Genomic DNA, 18,648 nt, shown 5'->3' on the forward strand with positions numbered 1-18,648 from the left:
TTTGATACTCATTTCGCAATGTGGTTGCAAATGATTCACTATTTGTTTATTCACTACAATCACTGTACCAAAATTGTAAATTCAAAATGAAATTTTTGAGCAGATGATATAAATGCACTAGTAAAGATGTTATAAAGTACTCGTAAATTATTCCTCCAATATAAATTGAATTATTTTTACTTATCATCGAATCGTTTTGGTCCTTTGGCGCCAAGCGTAATCGCTCGTCGGCGTGTTGCCCCTCGCGGGGCTTTTTTCCTCCATGAGCTCTGGGTCCACTGACACTTGCAGGCACTTAATAAGAAGGAGCATAAGAACGGAGTGATGAGCCCGGACAGCCCGGAACCCGACAATGACTACACACTGACACCCCGCACCGAAGCCAAATATAGCAAAATTGATGAAGAATTCCAACTGATGATACAGCGCAACCAGATGAACGGAACGAGGGTGAGTGATGATAAGATAAATATTAAATACCTTAAACTGTTCTATTGCAACTATCAAGATTGATGATTATTTGCAAATTGAGAAGCACTCTTTTAAAATGATTCATTCATCACTCATGTTCTATTGACGATCACTGTTTTACTTGTGTTATATAGGAGAGACTCTGTGATAAGCGATAATTTTGTTAATTTACCAGTTAGCTGGAAGAAAAGTTAATTGAATGTTCATTTAAACATTTGTCTATGAGAAAGTACTGAAATACTGTCCTTTAATACAACATATTAGTCATAAAATCAAATCATACAAGAAAGGACGAGTGTCACAGCTATAAACACCAAAAATGTTTATAACCACTTATTGTCAGAAATATTTAGCACAACGCAACATAGGGGGAAGTCACCTAGTGGCGGACACCTAAGCTTATTTATAAATAAATAAAAAAATATGTTACGAAATGTTTATTAAATTATGTTTTATGTTAGATAACATAGTTAGAAATCAAACTAAATTAACAAAACCGAAATATTTGCTAAAAAAATAATTAATACTATTAATCAAACTTTGGTATCAAAAAATATGATTTTAAACAGTGGCTCCTAGTACCGGACATTTCAAAATAACCTGCATTGATCACATATGTAGCCATCTCCATACTCTGTAATGTCTGCATATGTGTCTTTGACGAATATTCTTAGATATTGCAAAAAAAAAGTCACTATTCATCCCGCCTTTTGGCTGGGCCACACCGATGCTTTCAGCTGGTGCATTCACCATAAGCATCATCATTTTTCGACTAGGAAATACGAAAAATGGGGGTATATAGTGATCATTAGCACTCATACAGAACAAAATTAAATAATTGGAATAAATTACGTATATTTTCACAAGAAATATCAATATGTTTACTGTCCGGCACTATGGGACGACTTAGTATCCGGTGCTAAGGGACAGACATTTTCGTTCATTTGATGGCATCTACTAAAATTGGTTTAAAGATCTAATAATATTCTACCATTTTACGGATAACAAGCAAGTACAACTTTTATCTTTGCATACCACTCAAATGTAAATGCATAAATATGCTAGAATTACTTCCATTAATATTTAGATGACGCCGTGATTTTGCGCCTAAAACAGGAAAGGGTTGCTCTCGCCGTGGCCGTGTGCGTCTCAGGCGAGGCTTGGCGCGTGATCTTGTACCTGTGTGCCCCCGCGCCCCTTTCACTTGTATTTTGAAATGAAAAGATTTATACTTGCTTAAATAATAAGTGTTAAATAGAGTGTCCGATGCTTGGTGCCGTCCGGCGTTACGGGACTTTCCCCTAATCATCCAAACAAAGCTTTTGAATACAATATAACAAATAATATTTTTTAAACAAGACATCTTTGTGTAATTTTTTTGTTTTCTTGTTTTGAATTTTGTATTCTTTTTCTCCTCTGCATTTTGTCTTACTAGTTAAGTTAGATTTTTAGAACTGTTTCACACAAAAAGGACAAAAATGCATGTCACATGACAAAACTAATTGCTGGTAATTAACTGCTAATATTCAACTTGCAGCAAAATAACAAACAAAGTGATATACAAGTAACATTTTTTAATAAAACAAATCGACGAAAAGAAGCTTAATTTTGGCTCTTTAAAAGCAATTCGGTCGTATGAAGAGTAGGTCGTATAACAGATCATATGAATGTAGGGCGCCGACTCAATGCATTGATGGAAACTTGTTCGAACAAGCATACTTCGTCTTTCCCCATTGTGAACCCTATCTCAAAATCAGTATAGTTTAGCTGTTATACGACTGTCACAACCGTACGCAGTTACTCCTACGTTTATTAAGTTAAATTATCCTTAAAACTAGAGTTTTCCAACTGAAATTATTTTAAACATACGTATAATCATGTCTAGCACATACCTATATTATAGTACAATCATGTCTAGCTTACAGTACCTATATATATCTTTTTAGTTGAAAACTATTTCGCTTCAATTATTCAAGAAATTCAATTATTACGAGAAAATATTGACTTATATTAGAAAATGCTTTCAAATTTATTGTATTGTATCATATTATATTGAAGTGTTTTGAAGATTCTTAACCACAATTGCCTCGACAAGTTTGCTTAATTTTACATGTTTTTTTCTGTGAGAAATAAAATTTAAGCACCTATTAACAAAATTATGTCAAAGAAGTTTTCTCACTGCGTTTACGACCCCTACTTCAACACATATAATGCCCGAAACTGACCCAATTAGACGCGACCTAAATAGCACAGGACCGTATGAGGCTTTGTAAAAATAAGCTTAAATATCTATATATATGCACCTGAGTTTGTTGATAGTCCGTGTGGTAATCAGAACAATAAATCCGAATAAAGTAAATATACTTTTAAAATGATCTTTTTCATTTTCGACGTTTCGGATTTATGGTATACTTCATTTGCAAGTTTATTTCTAGTCGATTAGCATTACCGATATAAAGTCTTTTCTGTTATTTTAAAATATATAATATAGTTGTTTTTTAATGTTGTGTGTTGGACATGTGTGCTAAATATGGGAAGATTGCCTTTACACTGTGAAAACGAAAAAATGAGTGAAATAATAATTAATTAACGCCCTAGCTGTACCATGGGATCAGACTCACAAAACCTGAAGATCATATTTCCGAAATGTTGAGGACAAATACCATATTTTTAAAAGCATATCTCTTTATATTTGCAGTAAGGAGTACCAAAATATGAATGAATAAATTAGTCATATTAGTTTTTGTTTCTTTTTTATATGTAGTGTAAATATTAATATCGTCGCAAGTTGATTTATATTATTCAGTTAATTTCAAATAAGGGCAACACATTTTATTTTATGTTTTGGAGCGCATTACAACTGTTCTTGTTTTAATTGGCAAAAGTTTAATATAAATATTAAATTTACATAAAGTTTTGATTGCCTGTTCTATTTTCATTCCAAAATATTTTGATATCGAGCGCACGTACGTATGAAAATTCTATTTGCAAACAAAACAATCAATAGCTTATTGATACTTCAGGAAGTCATGCATCAGAAAATGCATACTCCATTGTTTCCGGTAACGGACTTCATATTTCCGCAAAATAATAAAAGCAATTTGAATTTTATTGAAGGATAAAATCTTCAGTCGAGTGTTCTCTGATCCCAAGTGACTTGATGTATTCAGCTACTTGACTATACAGGAATATTTAATATTCTGATTATAACGATTTCATAAATGTCACTTAAAACCGACATTTATGGATAGAAATTTAATGAATTGCAAGACGTCAATAATAAACTCACGACGGATAATGAATGAGATTTTTAATATTATTATTCATGAATAAAATCAGTGTTAATTAAATACATCAGAAAGAGACTTATGGAAATTATAATGAGACGAATCAAACTTTATGATATAGAAGCAATTTTGAACACAAAAATACAAATATATTTTTTGCGGATTTATATCAATTATGAATGTACATATATATATATTCGGGTACAGCAGGGCGGGTAGGTCCGCAGGTAAAATGGTCCACCATAATTATTTGAAAAACGAGTAATATTAGGATTTTTGCAACAACAATATTAAAAAGTAGATTGTGAAAGATGTATAACCAGCCTTGATTCCTATGACATCACTATCAGGAGATAAACGGCAATGTTTCAAAATCTGTAACAAACGTATTTGTGAGCACTGTTGTTTAGTTTATGAGATCTCAATATAATTGTTATGTATACGTTATCCATTTGATTTATAAGATGTATTGTTATTCTCAAGTTAGATAGAACAAATTTTATTATGTAGCTTCTATAAAAGCTTACATATGAGTGGGGAAAAAAAGACCAATTAAAATAATATTTCTTATTATCATATAATATCCTTATTATAAACCAATAATAAGAAAATAGTAAATGAGATAGTTTAAAGTTAAGAAAAAAACAATTTTAAAAGAGATGAATTAAATTAATATTTATTCCAACTCTATTGATGAATATTTTTGACAAAATACCAGATCAAGGTTATATACAGTATTATCTTTGTAAAAAAAAGTGCCCATAAAGTTTATATTTTGCATTGCTTAAATAATGTAGCTATTATTTTATAAAATTCCTTTAAAATTATAATTAAAACTATGGATCTTTCTCTTTTTACCCAGCCTATGGTAGCAGGTGACAGAATTTAGAAAAACAGTATAAAGACACATTTTTGTAATTAATAATTAAGTGAGAATTTTATTGAACATAGTTCGATAGTTGTCTATTTGACACGTGTTATTTGTTGTAATGTAGCTTATTTGATAAAAGAGATATAAAGTTGGTCAAGTCAAATATAGAGAAAATATTGATATAACAGATTTGTTTTTCTATGAATATTTATTTGCGAAATGTTATATAAATTCAAAACATTTTTCTCAGTACATATATATGTATGAAATACGCGATGAAATAATTTTTCAACTGAAAACAAGAGAGAACTCGATTCCCATTCCATTACTTACGACTGATATTCTCCAGTGCAAAATGCTTGTTTGTAAGTGGAGCTCATGGTCAATTCGCCCATTAAAGCTGAATGTTTACCGAAAGCCTTTTCTTACGAGTTTTCATTCGACAGCGCAGATCTTTGTTATTCCAATGTTTTGCCTTCGATCGTTCAAAGCTGGGCGGCGTGGGCGCGATCGCTCTTCGGTTGGTGAGAAAGCTGGTCACATCTTACAATCAGGGCTTGTTCTTTTATTTTGATCCATCTTTCAACTATTTGTAAATAGTGATAAAGTGATAATGTCGTAGTATTTTTATTTTGATTTTATTTAAACACATAGCCCACTGAATAACTCCAAGAGGACTTAAAAATATAATTATCATATATATATAATATAGATAAAATACAACATATTAAGGCGCATGGCGTCGTGCCTTAAGGCAAATTGCTGGCAATTCCTGTACCGTAATTAAACATTCGAGAAATGAAAATAATCAATAATTGTTTTGAATAATTTTAAATAGATTATTTATTATAAATACATACTGTAAACTTATAAGTGTTTCATAAACAACTTATGTGTATGTTTATAAGAAATTTGGAAATGTTTGAAAATTTCTAAATATTTTCATATAATTTTTGTAAGAAATAGTTTTTTTTTAATTTTGATATTTTTTGAAATTTATTCAAATTTAGTTTTTTTTGAAAATTATGAAAAATTTCGAAAATTTGAATTTTTTTGAAAACTTGAAATTTTTGCACGCCGTCTACTCAAGCAAAATATTTTTTGAATTAATATATTTGGATGATCCGTTCTCTGCATAACCGTTTTTACACCCTTTGCGCTCCATACCTCCGAAACGGCAAAATTGCATTTTGCAAAAACTATCTATATCTTTGTTGATTCAGTTATAGTTAGAGAGCATAAGTATAATAGGCGCATTTAAGAGATAATTAAATTTAGGAATAGGATAATTATGCGGAGAACAACTCAACAGTTGTGAAGAAACAATTCTTCAATTATTCAATTAATCAAATGCACTTTTTGAGAAAAGTAATGTTAGGTAAAAATATGCATTTTGCAATATTAGTTAATTTGGCAACCTTATTTATTTTAATACACAATAGCTTGATAGTCGTTATCAAAACATTTCGTTTGCATTTATCAGTTAATTTTGCGATATCATAGATACGAGAACGAAAGCTGTAATAGTATGTATTTACTACTTATTTAGCTTTCTGTTGCTTCTGCTTTTATTTTTATTTATATAAATGAAGTAAATTTGATAATATATAATTGTCTACTTTTAGAGACTCAACCACTTTACACAATAAATAATGAATAATAATGAAATAAGAAAATAAACTGAAAATTTTTTGACATGAACAAAAATAGCTCTAAACAGTTAAACTGTGATGATAAAAATAATGCATTGCCTTAAAAGTCAAACATTAAAAAACGTAGGGTGAAAATAAAATAAAAAGTAAATAATGAATGAATAAAATAAATAATATGATTATAAGAATAATTATACAATCTATGGATTTAACATATTTTTCTATATAATTTTCCCATGGAATTCAAAAATTGTTAAAATTTATGGTAAAAAACATGTTTAATTGTGGAAATTGAGAGTATTAAAATTACATTTGAGTGAGAGTGAGGTATGAATTAGAGCATTGGTTTCATTATTGATATTTGATAAGACTTTAAAATCTTCATAAGATTTGGGTTATAGCTATTGCAGTAATTTTTTCACTTTTATTATATTTCATATAAACTATTAAATTAATAACTTGGCAAATATAGATTTATTACTGTAAGGCTTCATTTTTCTTTCATAGCGTTTATTAAGGTATTCCTTTTATAAGCTGCTTGTATATTTATATGCATCTATATATTTGTATTGAAATCGAAACTTACAACGTCTCCAATTTATTGTGCTCAAAGCTATTATTTTATTTTTTTTTTTATCATTTATTAAAGTATCTCAGCTCTCTTCTGCAGCTTGCCCTTTTATTTCGATTTAATATTAGAAATGTATTGAAAAGACGTTCTTGTGAAATTTGAGGCACGAGACGAACGCCTATTGTCCTTTTTACCTTTCTTGAAACCGATACAGTGGAAAATTTCTTTGTCATGTTCAGAACTTTTGTAATTGATTAAATTTTCCACAATAATATTTGTAGATTTATTAAAAATATATTAATCAAGTATAGTAACATTTCTAAAATATTTATTCCAATAATGAAATTATTTTTATTTATTGAGTGTGAAAATGAAATGAAAATTATGTATTTTTAATCAACATTTAGGCGTGGAATAAGTACATAATTTTATGGATATTATTAATTTTATTTGCTTCTGACACAATGAATTATAAAATTAAATTTTAAATTGAATCGAATTTTATGTTATTTTTTATACATGATGGACTTTAACAAATATTTTCACCTGGTAATTTATTTAAGTCTTACAACTAATTTGATGACCCCAGTGTCATCTCATCCACTCAATGGTTCTCAATTATTTTCATCAATAGTACGAAAGTTTTCTTAGCTAGTCAATAACATTTATGGTGTTATTATATTATTTTTTCTAATAAATAGCAAGTCGGTGTTGGAGCTGGAAATTATTCTTTACCAGTAACGATGCCTGTAGCCGGAGGCTATGGCGATGGATCTCTCTTGCAGGCGAGTCCTCAAATGGCACACACTAGTATCAGCCCACGACCTTCTTCATCCGAAACTGACTCTGGTGAGTAGTAGTTAATGAAAATTTTTAATAACGACACAAATATGTACTTTTTATTTTAGTTATTGTTTTTTTGCTGTGTAGAGGAGCTAGGGGCTTGTTGTATTTTTTTTTCAAATTATTACAGGTTACAGCGTTATTTAGATGTGGTCAATGGAAATGTTGAATAGCTTGAACAATTTTCAATTAATTTTTATAAACTTTTTTTTTATTATCAAATTTAAAGCCCTACAAATTTTTCCGACTAGGTTTAAAAAACAACGTCGATCAAACGACCCCCTTCATTGCGGAAACAAAACTTCGTTCTTTCCATTGTTCACATATTGATGGCGTACCCTGCATATCCTGAGATCCACTGATTATATTTCTACGAAATAAAGATGGATAGTTGCTGTAACTATTCCTCTACCGATTCAAGTAAAAATATGTCCACAAATGTTGTTCATTATTTTACAATCTAGAATATATGCGGTGTTACAACTTACCTCGTATTCGGGGTTAGTTGTAATATCTACCGTAGCAAGTAGTAACACCGACAAAAAAACTACAATGCTTTTGATAATTCATTCTCTGCATATTTTTTAGAAAATTGAATTGTTTCTAAGCAATTTTGCTCACACTTCAACGCAAACTATAATTTCTACAAATAAAATATATAACGTCTCTTGTAATATTAGTTTTTATCATAAATCAACGTAAACTACAATTAATATCATAATAAAAATAAAAGATATACTGTCTCCTGTAACACAATTTGCTCACATCTTTCTAACTATTCCACTCAATCTTCTTCACTTGAATCTGTATATAATTTTACAACTAGCCCCAAAGTTTTGTTTCAACTAACCTCAGGAGTGATGTTTATACATTAATCAAGATAACTATTTATACAATTTAGCAATCACAAAAATTGTTACAGATTATCAAAGACTGATAAAATTAAAACGAGATGAAAAATATAAAATTCAAAATTCTTCTATAATAATAATGCAAATAAAAATTTTGTGATAGATCAATATTATATTGCCTGTAAAAAATGACGGACCTGCACAGTTCTGTTTATTGCGAGACAATAGCTATGACAATATTATACAGGACGATTTCCATGCCCAATCGAGACAAAAAAATATTTCAATAGCATTTAAGATAGAGGTGGGTCGTTGACGGTTTTGCCGTCAACGAAACGAAACGGTTATCGGGGTTTCGTCAACTAGTTAAATAACTAGTTATTTTTCAACTATAGTTATTTTTAACGATTCAACGCTGGCAACGTTAAGAAACTGATAGTTGAAATAACTGTTTCATTGAAAGTTGGTAATATGAAGTTTGTTCTTATAAAAGTCAAGTTGACGTTGGATTTGATGAATAAAAAGAAATAAATGTGAATTGTCACATTTATTACACACACACACACACACACACACAGATATATATATATATATATATACATATATATATAATAAATAAAGGTTTAATTTAAAAAACTTAAATATTTTCATTACAGCAAAGCCATATACTAAAACATCGAATTTACATGTTATATAAAAATAGCAATATAAAAATGTATAGTTATATAAAATGTTATGAAAAATAAAAAATCAATTTTCAGGTTTAGTTTAAAAAAATCATTACAAGACAAATGCTATGAGATTTTTATGAAAAATATTAACCATTGAAAACTATAATAAATGTAACTGATTTTCTAAAATTAAACGATTTGGCGCGTGTTGCAAGTTTCTTTTAAGATGTACTTGTACATGTACATTTGCAATATTATAAAAGCAGTAGCCTAACAATAAGCGATTTTCATAGTATTAGTTGATCCTTTCCGACGCAGGTACCTGCCTACGTTCGTTTTCGACAACGAACGAATTCCTATATCGTTGAAAAAACTAACTGGCCGCCATGTTTTCAACTGCTTCGAAACCAGTTGATTTTCAACTAGTTATTTCGTTGCGACGAAACGGTTAGTTAGTTAACGATGAAGAAACGGTTGAAAATAACCGTTCGTTGATTCAACGCCCATCACTAATTTAAGATGATATTGAAAAACACCTGTTACTTGTTACCTCTGTTATAGATAGCCTCTAGCTCTCCTATTTTAACATAGTCCTTTTTACGCGGTTTTGTCTGATCGCACCTATCATGTAAAATATATATTAGATTATATTATAAATATATATATATATATATATATATATATATATATATATATATATTATTATATGATTATGATTTTATTCATATAAAAAAGTATGCATCAATGTTTTGTATCAAATGTGTTATTTTCTTGATATGTTAGATGAATTTGAACTTGAATTTGTTCTACTAATTTTATATTATTTGTATATGTGATTTTATTATTATTATAATCTATTATCAAAAAACTTTTTTTAAGCTTTTAAGAAGTCATACATTTCAAATTATGAGCTTATTATTATTATCTAGAAATACTTAAATTGAAATAAAATATTTCTAAGAAAACCATTAAGATTAATTTGTGCTTTATATTATAATATTATCACGATCTTTTCTGCAATCAATAAATGAATATGTACATAAATTTAAATTACTTATTACTACCTAATACTATCAATATTATAATACAATTATAAATATTCATGTAATTTTTTACCCAGTTTACCCACCCGGTGGTATGCTGGAAATGACAAATGGTTACCCGCACTCTGTGTCCCCTCTGGGAGGTTCTCCGTCCCCTGGGCCAAGTCCCAACATGGTTCTGAAGACTCACGGCCACGCAGCTAAGCAACACTCGCCGGGTCCGTCTGGTCCTAAGAACCTCAGGCTGGCCATACCCACACCGATGACGACTCATGCTGACGAAATGACTTATAGTGAAGTAAGTTCAATCGTCAAAATCACATAGACTAAATCAATAGAGAATAAGTTTAGTTTCAAAATCTATTTCCATAAAGCTTTTAATTTCTGCTATTAAATAAATTTTGATTAGTTCATCAAGAGGATTTAACCAGATGGTATTTAAGTTAAGATGCATAAATACAGGGTAAAGATATGTTAGAATAATGGAATTGTACATATATTTAATATCCAAATTATATTACATTACTTATCAACAATGTTGTACTATGTATATTTAACATGTTTTTTTGATGTTTGTACAAGAGTGTGGATATAATTTTTGTTTGAAAACCTGAAATAACATTTTCATACACAGAAGTTTGAACATTAGTCCGCTATGGCTTGAAAGCCACTTAATTCATTAATTGTAGCACAAAAATTGTTTAAACATATGTTTTTGCTTTTCATTTGCATATAATATAAGCTTATAATTACTGATTTTTTGTTCCTCTCATTTTTTTGAAAATAAAATAAAATTTCCGCCTATAGAGAGTTAAATTACAAGTAAAGACTAGCGATAAATAATGTCCGCTTACATAGTATATTTCTTTTATAACGAAAACCTGCATCTAGAATTTTGATGAAACTTGGCATAATGGTGCATTTTATGCCTAAACTGACTGTGGTAAAATATTAGAGGCCTATGAAGAATGCTTTAATTATAAGAATTAATTAAAATTTACATTTCAAAAGCGCACAGCATAGATAGTTTGCAATGCATTCTCGTATCAGAAAATAATAATAAACCAGATTTGATACCTAAAACATTATATGTAATTTCGTATTAAAAACAGCAATAATAAGGATAAAAAATATAATTTATTTGCATATAAAATTTAATTTAAGGTTTACAATTGACGGGATGATACTTGCAAAAACAAGAAAAACATAAATGTAAATTGCAGTGAGTAAATCTAAAAAATGCGGCAGTTTTACATAAACCTTTCGCACTAGCGACGGTTTTCGAGAAACATAATTGATTTACATTTTTAAAAAAATCTCTTCTTACTAATGACGTAGGAGAAAGAACCAGTACAGTAGTTTGTTTTTAATATGTAATAATATCAGCATACAATCTACCATTATGCCAAGGTGCATCAAAATCCGAGATGAGCTAGGCGCGGGTTCTCCTTGTTAGTCTAAAAAAGGCGCTTAAATGAATGAAGAGTGTGATGCAATCAGGATGATACAATGTCAGGATGATGTTTATTTTTCAGATCACATTTAATGCTACTTTCCATAGCGTTTCGAATGCATTGTCTTATTTTGATGTCACATTTTAGATTCATTTTAACGTAACAAAAATTCATTATGTGCATATCTAACTGAACGTAGTTGTTGTTGCAGCACAATCGCGCGGCTCAATCATCACTGAACACCCCCGTAGTGGCGTTGCAGACTCCGAGCATACCGTCTAGTCTCGCTGGCGGTTATACTAGTTTGGCTTCTTTCGGCGCACAGGACTTCTCAATGGGCAACGACATGGGACTTGGACTTGGATGGAATTCGCACCAATTACAAACGAGCTTACAACACACTAGGTCGGTACTCACGACATACTAGGTTTTTTATATTATCGTAAATGATATATTTTTTATTAAATTTGGCTGTGATCGATAGGAAAATATTTGTATCTTGTAGGAGCCTAATGATTTATTTAAGTATTTAACGCCCATGGCAATACTACAATGAAAATGGAATTACATTTTATAGTGCGCAAATTATAAACTAAAGATAATAGATGAGAAAATTTAGAGTGTGTTAGAGTTCATAAACAGCTTTTGATATACACATAACATTTAAACTAAATAGAAACTGCAAATATTCAACCGTAAATATAAAATACCTATCACTATTTATAAAGTCATTTGAGGAAATTTTTTTGGTTTTATTTTTCATATTGCTCACAGACAGTCCAAATATATAATATCAATCTCAAAAACAAATTCATTCTGAACATTGAAGCGCGCGAAACAATCTTAGATTTAACTATAGGTATATCCACGGTCCTATTATTTCGTAATTTAACATTTGGAGCAATAAGTTGAAACGTTCTAAAAGTTGTGGAGCATCTAAAATACCTTTGACAATCCTTGCTTCATAGCAGATGACAAGATATTTTCTATTAGCATTGAGTGGAGTAGTGTCAAGATATCTGTATGTTTGGAAAAGGCTCAGCAGAAAATGATTTTCATAGTTTCGAAATCTGACGTTATTGACAAATTTTTCTGGACAGATTCAATTCTAACAATATGACATTGATATATCGTATTCCAAATAATACACTCATACTCTAATGTTGGTCTAACGAAGGTATCAAAGAGTACACTTAGAGTAGCATTGTTTTGTAAATCACTAACACTGTTCCTAAGCAGACCACCGAGTATCCTATTTGCCTTAAGCCACAATATTCTTCAAATGAACATCGAATGCTAGATTTTCATCTATAAATACTTACAAATCACGAATTCTATCTGTTTAAGTAAATCTTCTGCTATGAAGTATTGATGACTATATAATACCCCAGTAAAAACCGGGCGGCGGTAGCAATCTGAAGTCCACATTGATTATACATGGGTGTCACAGCGCTGAAGGAATGCTTGTGGATTTCAGGTTGCTGCCGACGCTCACATCACACGGTGTTTACTGGAACCTTATGAGATGACTATTCAACTAATTTTATAGTTTTATTTATGAAGACTCTATAACATTATATATATTCTATATATTTTTTAATAAATTTTAATTTACCAATGTCTATTTGACATTTATTATTTCTAAGTTTGTTTTAACAAAATGTATTTTTTTATCGCAATTAGCGGCCTTCCTCACTTGGCAGTATCGAATAGTACGCCCCCGCCGTCCACTTCTCCTGGTCCAGTGAAAATCAAATCGGAACCGATCTCACCTTCTCGAGAGACTTCGCACCATGGCCATCATCCTATAACGGTGACGCACACGCTATCAGGACACACTATCGGACATAATCTGGCGCCACAGCACAGGCCTAACTCTGCTGGACATCTCACGCCGACGCCAGGTGAGAAAACAATTTTTGTTTTTATTTTTACAAAAAGAGTTCAAAATTGTCTATCGTACGAAAAATGCCACGCACCAATTATTGTATTGCACTTCCAACACTTAACGGACGGATCGAATCTCTTTTGTTGAGAACCTAGTTTCCGAGCATTTTTCAGAGGAATTAAATAAACGCGAATTAAAATTAAAATACTTTTTATTGCCAACGTAAATATATAAAAAAATATTGAAATCTTAAGTTTTCATGCATTGAAATATATTAGTCACAAGCTTATACAGCGAATGAAAATAATCAATAATAATTGTTGTTTTTATTCGGCGCGTTGGATTTTTTATTATGACTAATGAATATACTTATATACAAGATATAAATGAATTTTGGTTTTTAATAAATGTTTTTATATATACAGAATTGGTCGAAACGCGCGATAACAACGAGCCTTATGCTTGCTCGTCACTCTTGCAAAGCGATTTTATATGGGTGTTCTTGTACCGGCAGCGCGTGTACTAGCTTAAGTTTTTCCAACTTTCCACCACGAAGTTCCTCCTGCATTTAAATGAATTTTTGAACAACAAAAGAAAAATGTACAGGCTTTCGAATGGTGCTAATTTAAAAGTAGTCCAAAGAGCCGCACTAGTAGAAAATGGAATATGAAAAATCATTTTCACCTTTTCGCGTACTAACAAATAATTTTTTCACATTATTTGTTATGAACAACATAGACAAGATCAGTATGAATAGAATGACGTTAACATTTTTTTGATATCTCTTATATTTCCGATGAAAAGTGAGTTTGAAAAAAGGGACCACTTTCACATGCTTTCACTGATATTTTGGCCAAATGATGGGCTACGAATTTGAAATTTGGTATTTTGAGTTTTCTCGAAAATACCTATAAAGTGGCATCAAAATCATTTAAATACCAGGGTGGGGCCAATTCTGTATGGAAACACGCCCAGAACCTTTGTATTTAATCAATTATATTCATTTTAACACGTTAATCGCCTTGTCAGTCATATGCATCTAACATTAAGAAAATCTACATGGCCCAAGTCATACATATATGTCTAACATACGCGATTTGGTAGAACACCACGTCAATCACAGATGTCTGACGCGAACGATACAATTAGAGTATGTTTGGCCTATCGGGAACAAAACCTGAAAATTTTATTCAAAAAATGCTTCAAACATAAAACACTGACACGACTTGTCGAGAAAAAAAGTTTTAATATAGGGCCATGTCAAACATATATCTGTGAAATAAAAAATAGTGCTTTTCAAGGAATTTTGGGGAATTTTTTTTTCTTGATACATTTTTAACTAAATTATCTAATAAAGTTATCATAGTCCATGTGAAAATTTTATTAATTTCATCGTGGCGATTAACATATTAATAACAACAAACAGATAGTATGGGAGACTGGGTACGGTTGTGCCACTTTTTTTGATCAGCCATAATTTTATTAATATACCAGTTTGCTGGAAGAAAAGAAAATAAATGGAAGTTTGAATATTTGTCTACGTAGAAATACTGAAATATTGTCCTTAAATACTATGGATTAGAGTGTCACAACCGTCCACACCCGAGAGACGGTTGTGGTCGGCATAAAAATAAGTTAAAAAGAATAGCTATAAACCCCAAAATGGTTTATAACGAATTTTATTATCAGAAGAATGTAACACAACACAACATAATTATTTGAAAAAAGCTTATGAATATAACAACATATAAGAAAAAATATTTTTTTTAAATGGGAAATCTTTGTGAAATCTTTTGTTTTCTTGTATTGAATTTTCCTTCATCTTTCTCTTTCGTATTTTGTCTTATGTTAGTTAAGTTAGATTTTTTTATCTGTTTAAGTTTTACCTAGAAAGAAATGCATGTCACAACATATACATGTCATATAAAACAAAACTAATTGCTGGTAATTAGCTACTAATGTTCAACTTACAGCAAAATAACAAACAAAGTGGTCTATCTGTATACAAGAAATAGTTATTATTGAACGAAATCGAACAAAGAAACTTCTTTGACTCTTTAAGAGTAATGCGGTCTACAGATCTTCCTAATGTAGGGCGCAGACTGAATGCAAGAATGGGAACATGTTTAAACAAACATAATTCATTTTTCTCCTTTTGGGTCCTACGTCAAAATCAGTATAATTGAGTTAAATTAAATCACTACCGTACCCTGCCAAAACCGTGCCTCGTCTTTCCTACTATATATAATAGTTGAAGTAAAATGCAAATTCGTAGATCTACGCGTCTTAGGAGGTCGGTATAGAAAAACATAAATATTCAGGGCCCGTTCTTTAAGTGTTAAAGTGAAAATTGATATTAGCAATATTGTGCGGCTATATCTTGCGACCTATTCTGCCGTAAAATAGATCAATGTTATAGAAGGCTAGCATAGCCTATGTAAAGTGGTACTGAAAACTGTCAAAATCCTTTGTCAGGCCTAACATAGAAAACCCAACCTAGAAAACTCACAAATGTCAAAAAACTAGGTTATGATAACTGGATCTTTGGGATATGGCTTGATAGCATACGAGTGAAGTTGCATTTTATGTGTAAAACACTTGATCGCATAGGAAATACATGGCAGTCTGACAGTATTTAGTATCATTTTGTATGAAAACTAGAACGTAACATAGCCTTGTCGGCAGAATCGTAAATCCCACTTATTTCATCATTGTGAAATAATATTCGATTGGATATTATGGGACCGATTCTGCCTCATAACAGATCAATGTTATGGCAAGGCTATGTTATGAAGAACTTTCCATACAAATTTGTTCAAAATATTAACAAAAGCCATGTGGTTGCTCTGCAGTCAGGCGAATTTCTCAGGTTGTCAAATAGAAAACATAACCTAGAAACCGCTTAAATATCAAAAAACGATGTTAGAAAACAGAGTCTTTCTGACTCAGGTTCTTAACATACGAGTGGCGTTGCAGTTTATGTGCAAAACGCCTGAATGCGCAACAAATACATAACATTTTGACAGTATTCAGTATGATTAAGTAGCATAATGTATGGAAATTGGAGCGTAGCATGGCTTTGCCACAACATTGGTCTGTTATGCGGCAGAATCGGTCCCTATATTAGAGATAATATAAGAATTGATAAATGTTTTGTCCGTCAGGAACGGTGACGCCGACGAACGTGCCGTCGCCTGGTGCCGAAATGCGTCATAGTTCCAGCTCGGAGTACGACTCCGGTCCGCACATGAAGCGCAGCCGCTTGAACGACAACAGTTGGAGCACATAGCGTTCGGCGCACGCTGGACCGATAGTCACCGGCATGCAGCACACGGTCATGTACCACAGTTAAGGTTCGTTCACATTTTCGCCGAGTGACGGGACGAACGATTAACCACAAATCAGATATAATTATAATATTATAATATAATATATCGCTCGACCTCGGACGGACGGACGACGTGCCCTATGGTTGACAGTATGAATGTGAGACTCTTGCTTGCGTGAGTTTTGAACGTTCGTTCGTCTGTTCGTCAGCTCGTTCAAAATTCGTTCGTCGTAGTTCAAAACTATGTGCAATTACTTCTAATGCAGCGACACAGCCTTGCAATATATATATTGATAAATTATTTAATCTATTGAAAACTATTCAACAAAGAGAATTATACGAATAATCATCAAGTCGTACATGGTACATTTGTAAATATATTTTAGAATTATCTGTACATCATTAAGTAATATTACTATTTAGTCATAGTGGTTAGACTTTTGCTGAACGTTTATTTTAAATGTTAAATACATATATTTATCGCATATATGTATATATATATATATATATATATATATATATATATATATTTGCGATAAAAATTGTTTGTATAAAATGCTTGTCCTGAATGGCCCAGTTGTATCATAAGAAATGTTTATAGATAAATTTAACTTGGATAAGAACCTGTTTAAAAAAAGTGGTATTCGTTTTAATACCCTATTTATATTGTCACTTTTATAATAATTACTATATATATACAATATGCAAAGCATATAAAATATTTTAAATACAATGTTTATTTATCAAATGAATGAAAAATAGCGTTTCATATTTATATCAAAATTTTATTACTATAGTAGTCGTTTAAGTATGTGATGGGTGATTTTACTGATTTCCCTAGATTCGGACGTATTTCATGCTTCGAAGTAATTCTCACAGAAGCTGAGAACTTCGTTTTACTCGAGATTTATCACACTCGTTTAACGTCGCGATTTTGAATAGGAAGTCGTTATTTGTGGTCGTTATAAAAATCAAATACCACTAAGAAATGATTAAAATAAAACTAAACCTCCCACTGCACAAGTTGCGCTCTGACACTGTATATATTTTTCAAAAAAGTGAAATAGTCATAACTCATTGTATTTTTAATGTATTATAGCGTTATATTAAAGTTTATGATAAAGTTGTGTAATTATATATATATATATATATATATATATATAAACATAAAGGAACATTTTGAAATGAATATAACAGGTGTTGTTGATTTAAATGGTTTATAAAAGTGAAAAAGAAATTTTAGTAAGTTTACTCCATACCTATTGATTGCAAGTAATTTAAATTGCCATGTTAAGCCATAGTTAGTATGCCATTTTCTGGTGATTGGGTAAATTGTATTTGTATTGAACTGCATATCTATATGTATATTTGCATACATACATGTAATATATTTGTTTTTGTTTTACTAGTCATCTAACGTCTTTAAATTACTACATTTTAGACAGGCAACATATAAATGTTGTGCGGATATATTGTCAAGTTGAAAACGCGATCAAGCAAAAATGTTGTAATATGAAGTTTAAATTACATATAATTGGCCAAATACAAACTTATTTCCTATCTTAATTGAACTTGACGATCCCATCAACAAAAATGTGATTTGTTGTTTGTCTTTATGTTCTGAAAATGTTAGTTATTCAAGTAACTTAAGATTAAGGATCAATACACATTTGAATAATTTGATGGAGCCAATTGTTACATATATATGTGATAACTAA

At 30.7% G+C, this 18,648-nt stretch overlaps 1 protein-coding gene across 4 annotated transcripts in view; it reads left to right on the top strand.

The window, feature by feature from the left end:
* LOC113377246 (myocyte-specific enhancer factor 2) overlaps positions 1-17,252 on the top strand; it is a 345,797-nt gene extending 328,545 nt beyond the window's left edge. For all 4 annotated transcript variants that reach the window (XM_026617494.1, XM_026617493.1, XM_026617496.1 and 1 more), the window contains 6 exons: positions 292-450; positions 7,554-7,701; positions 10,338-10,558; positions 11,914-12,119; positions 13,398-13,618; positions 16,767-17,252. In XM_026617494.1, the coding sequence (XP_026473279.1) occupies positions 292-450; positions 7,554-7,701; positions 10,338-10,558; positions 11,914-12,119; positions 13,398-13,618; positions 16,767-16,891 (1,080 nt within the window). In that variant the 3' untranslated portion in view covers positions 16,892-17,252. The remainder of the gene's footprint in view (positions 1-291; positions 451-7,553; positions 7,702-10,337; positions 10,559-11,913; positions 12,120-13,397; positions 13,619-16,766) is intronic.
* Positions 17,253-18,648: the final 1,396 nt, after the last annotated feature.

The sequence above is a fragment of the Ctenocephalides felis genome, unplaced genomic scaffold (assembly GCF_003426905.1).
Source record: "Ctenocephalides felis isolate EL2017-DRISC unplaced genomic scaffold, ASM342690v1 CF-g0.4_SCAFFOLD_01886, whole genome shotgun sequence".
In the NCBI taxonomy this organism is placed as follows: domain Eukaryota; kingdom Metazoa; phylum Arthropoda; class Insecta; order Siphonaptera; family Pulicidae; genus Ctenocephalides; species Ctenocephalides felis.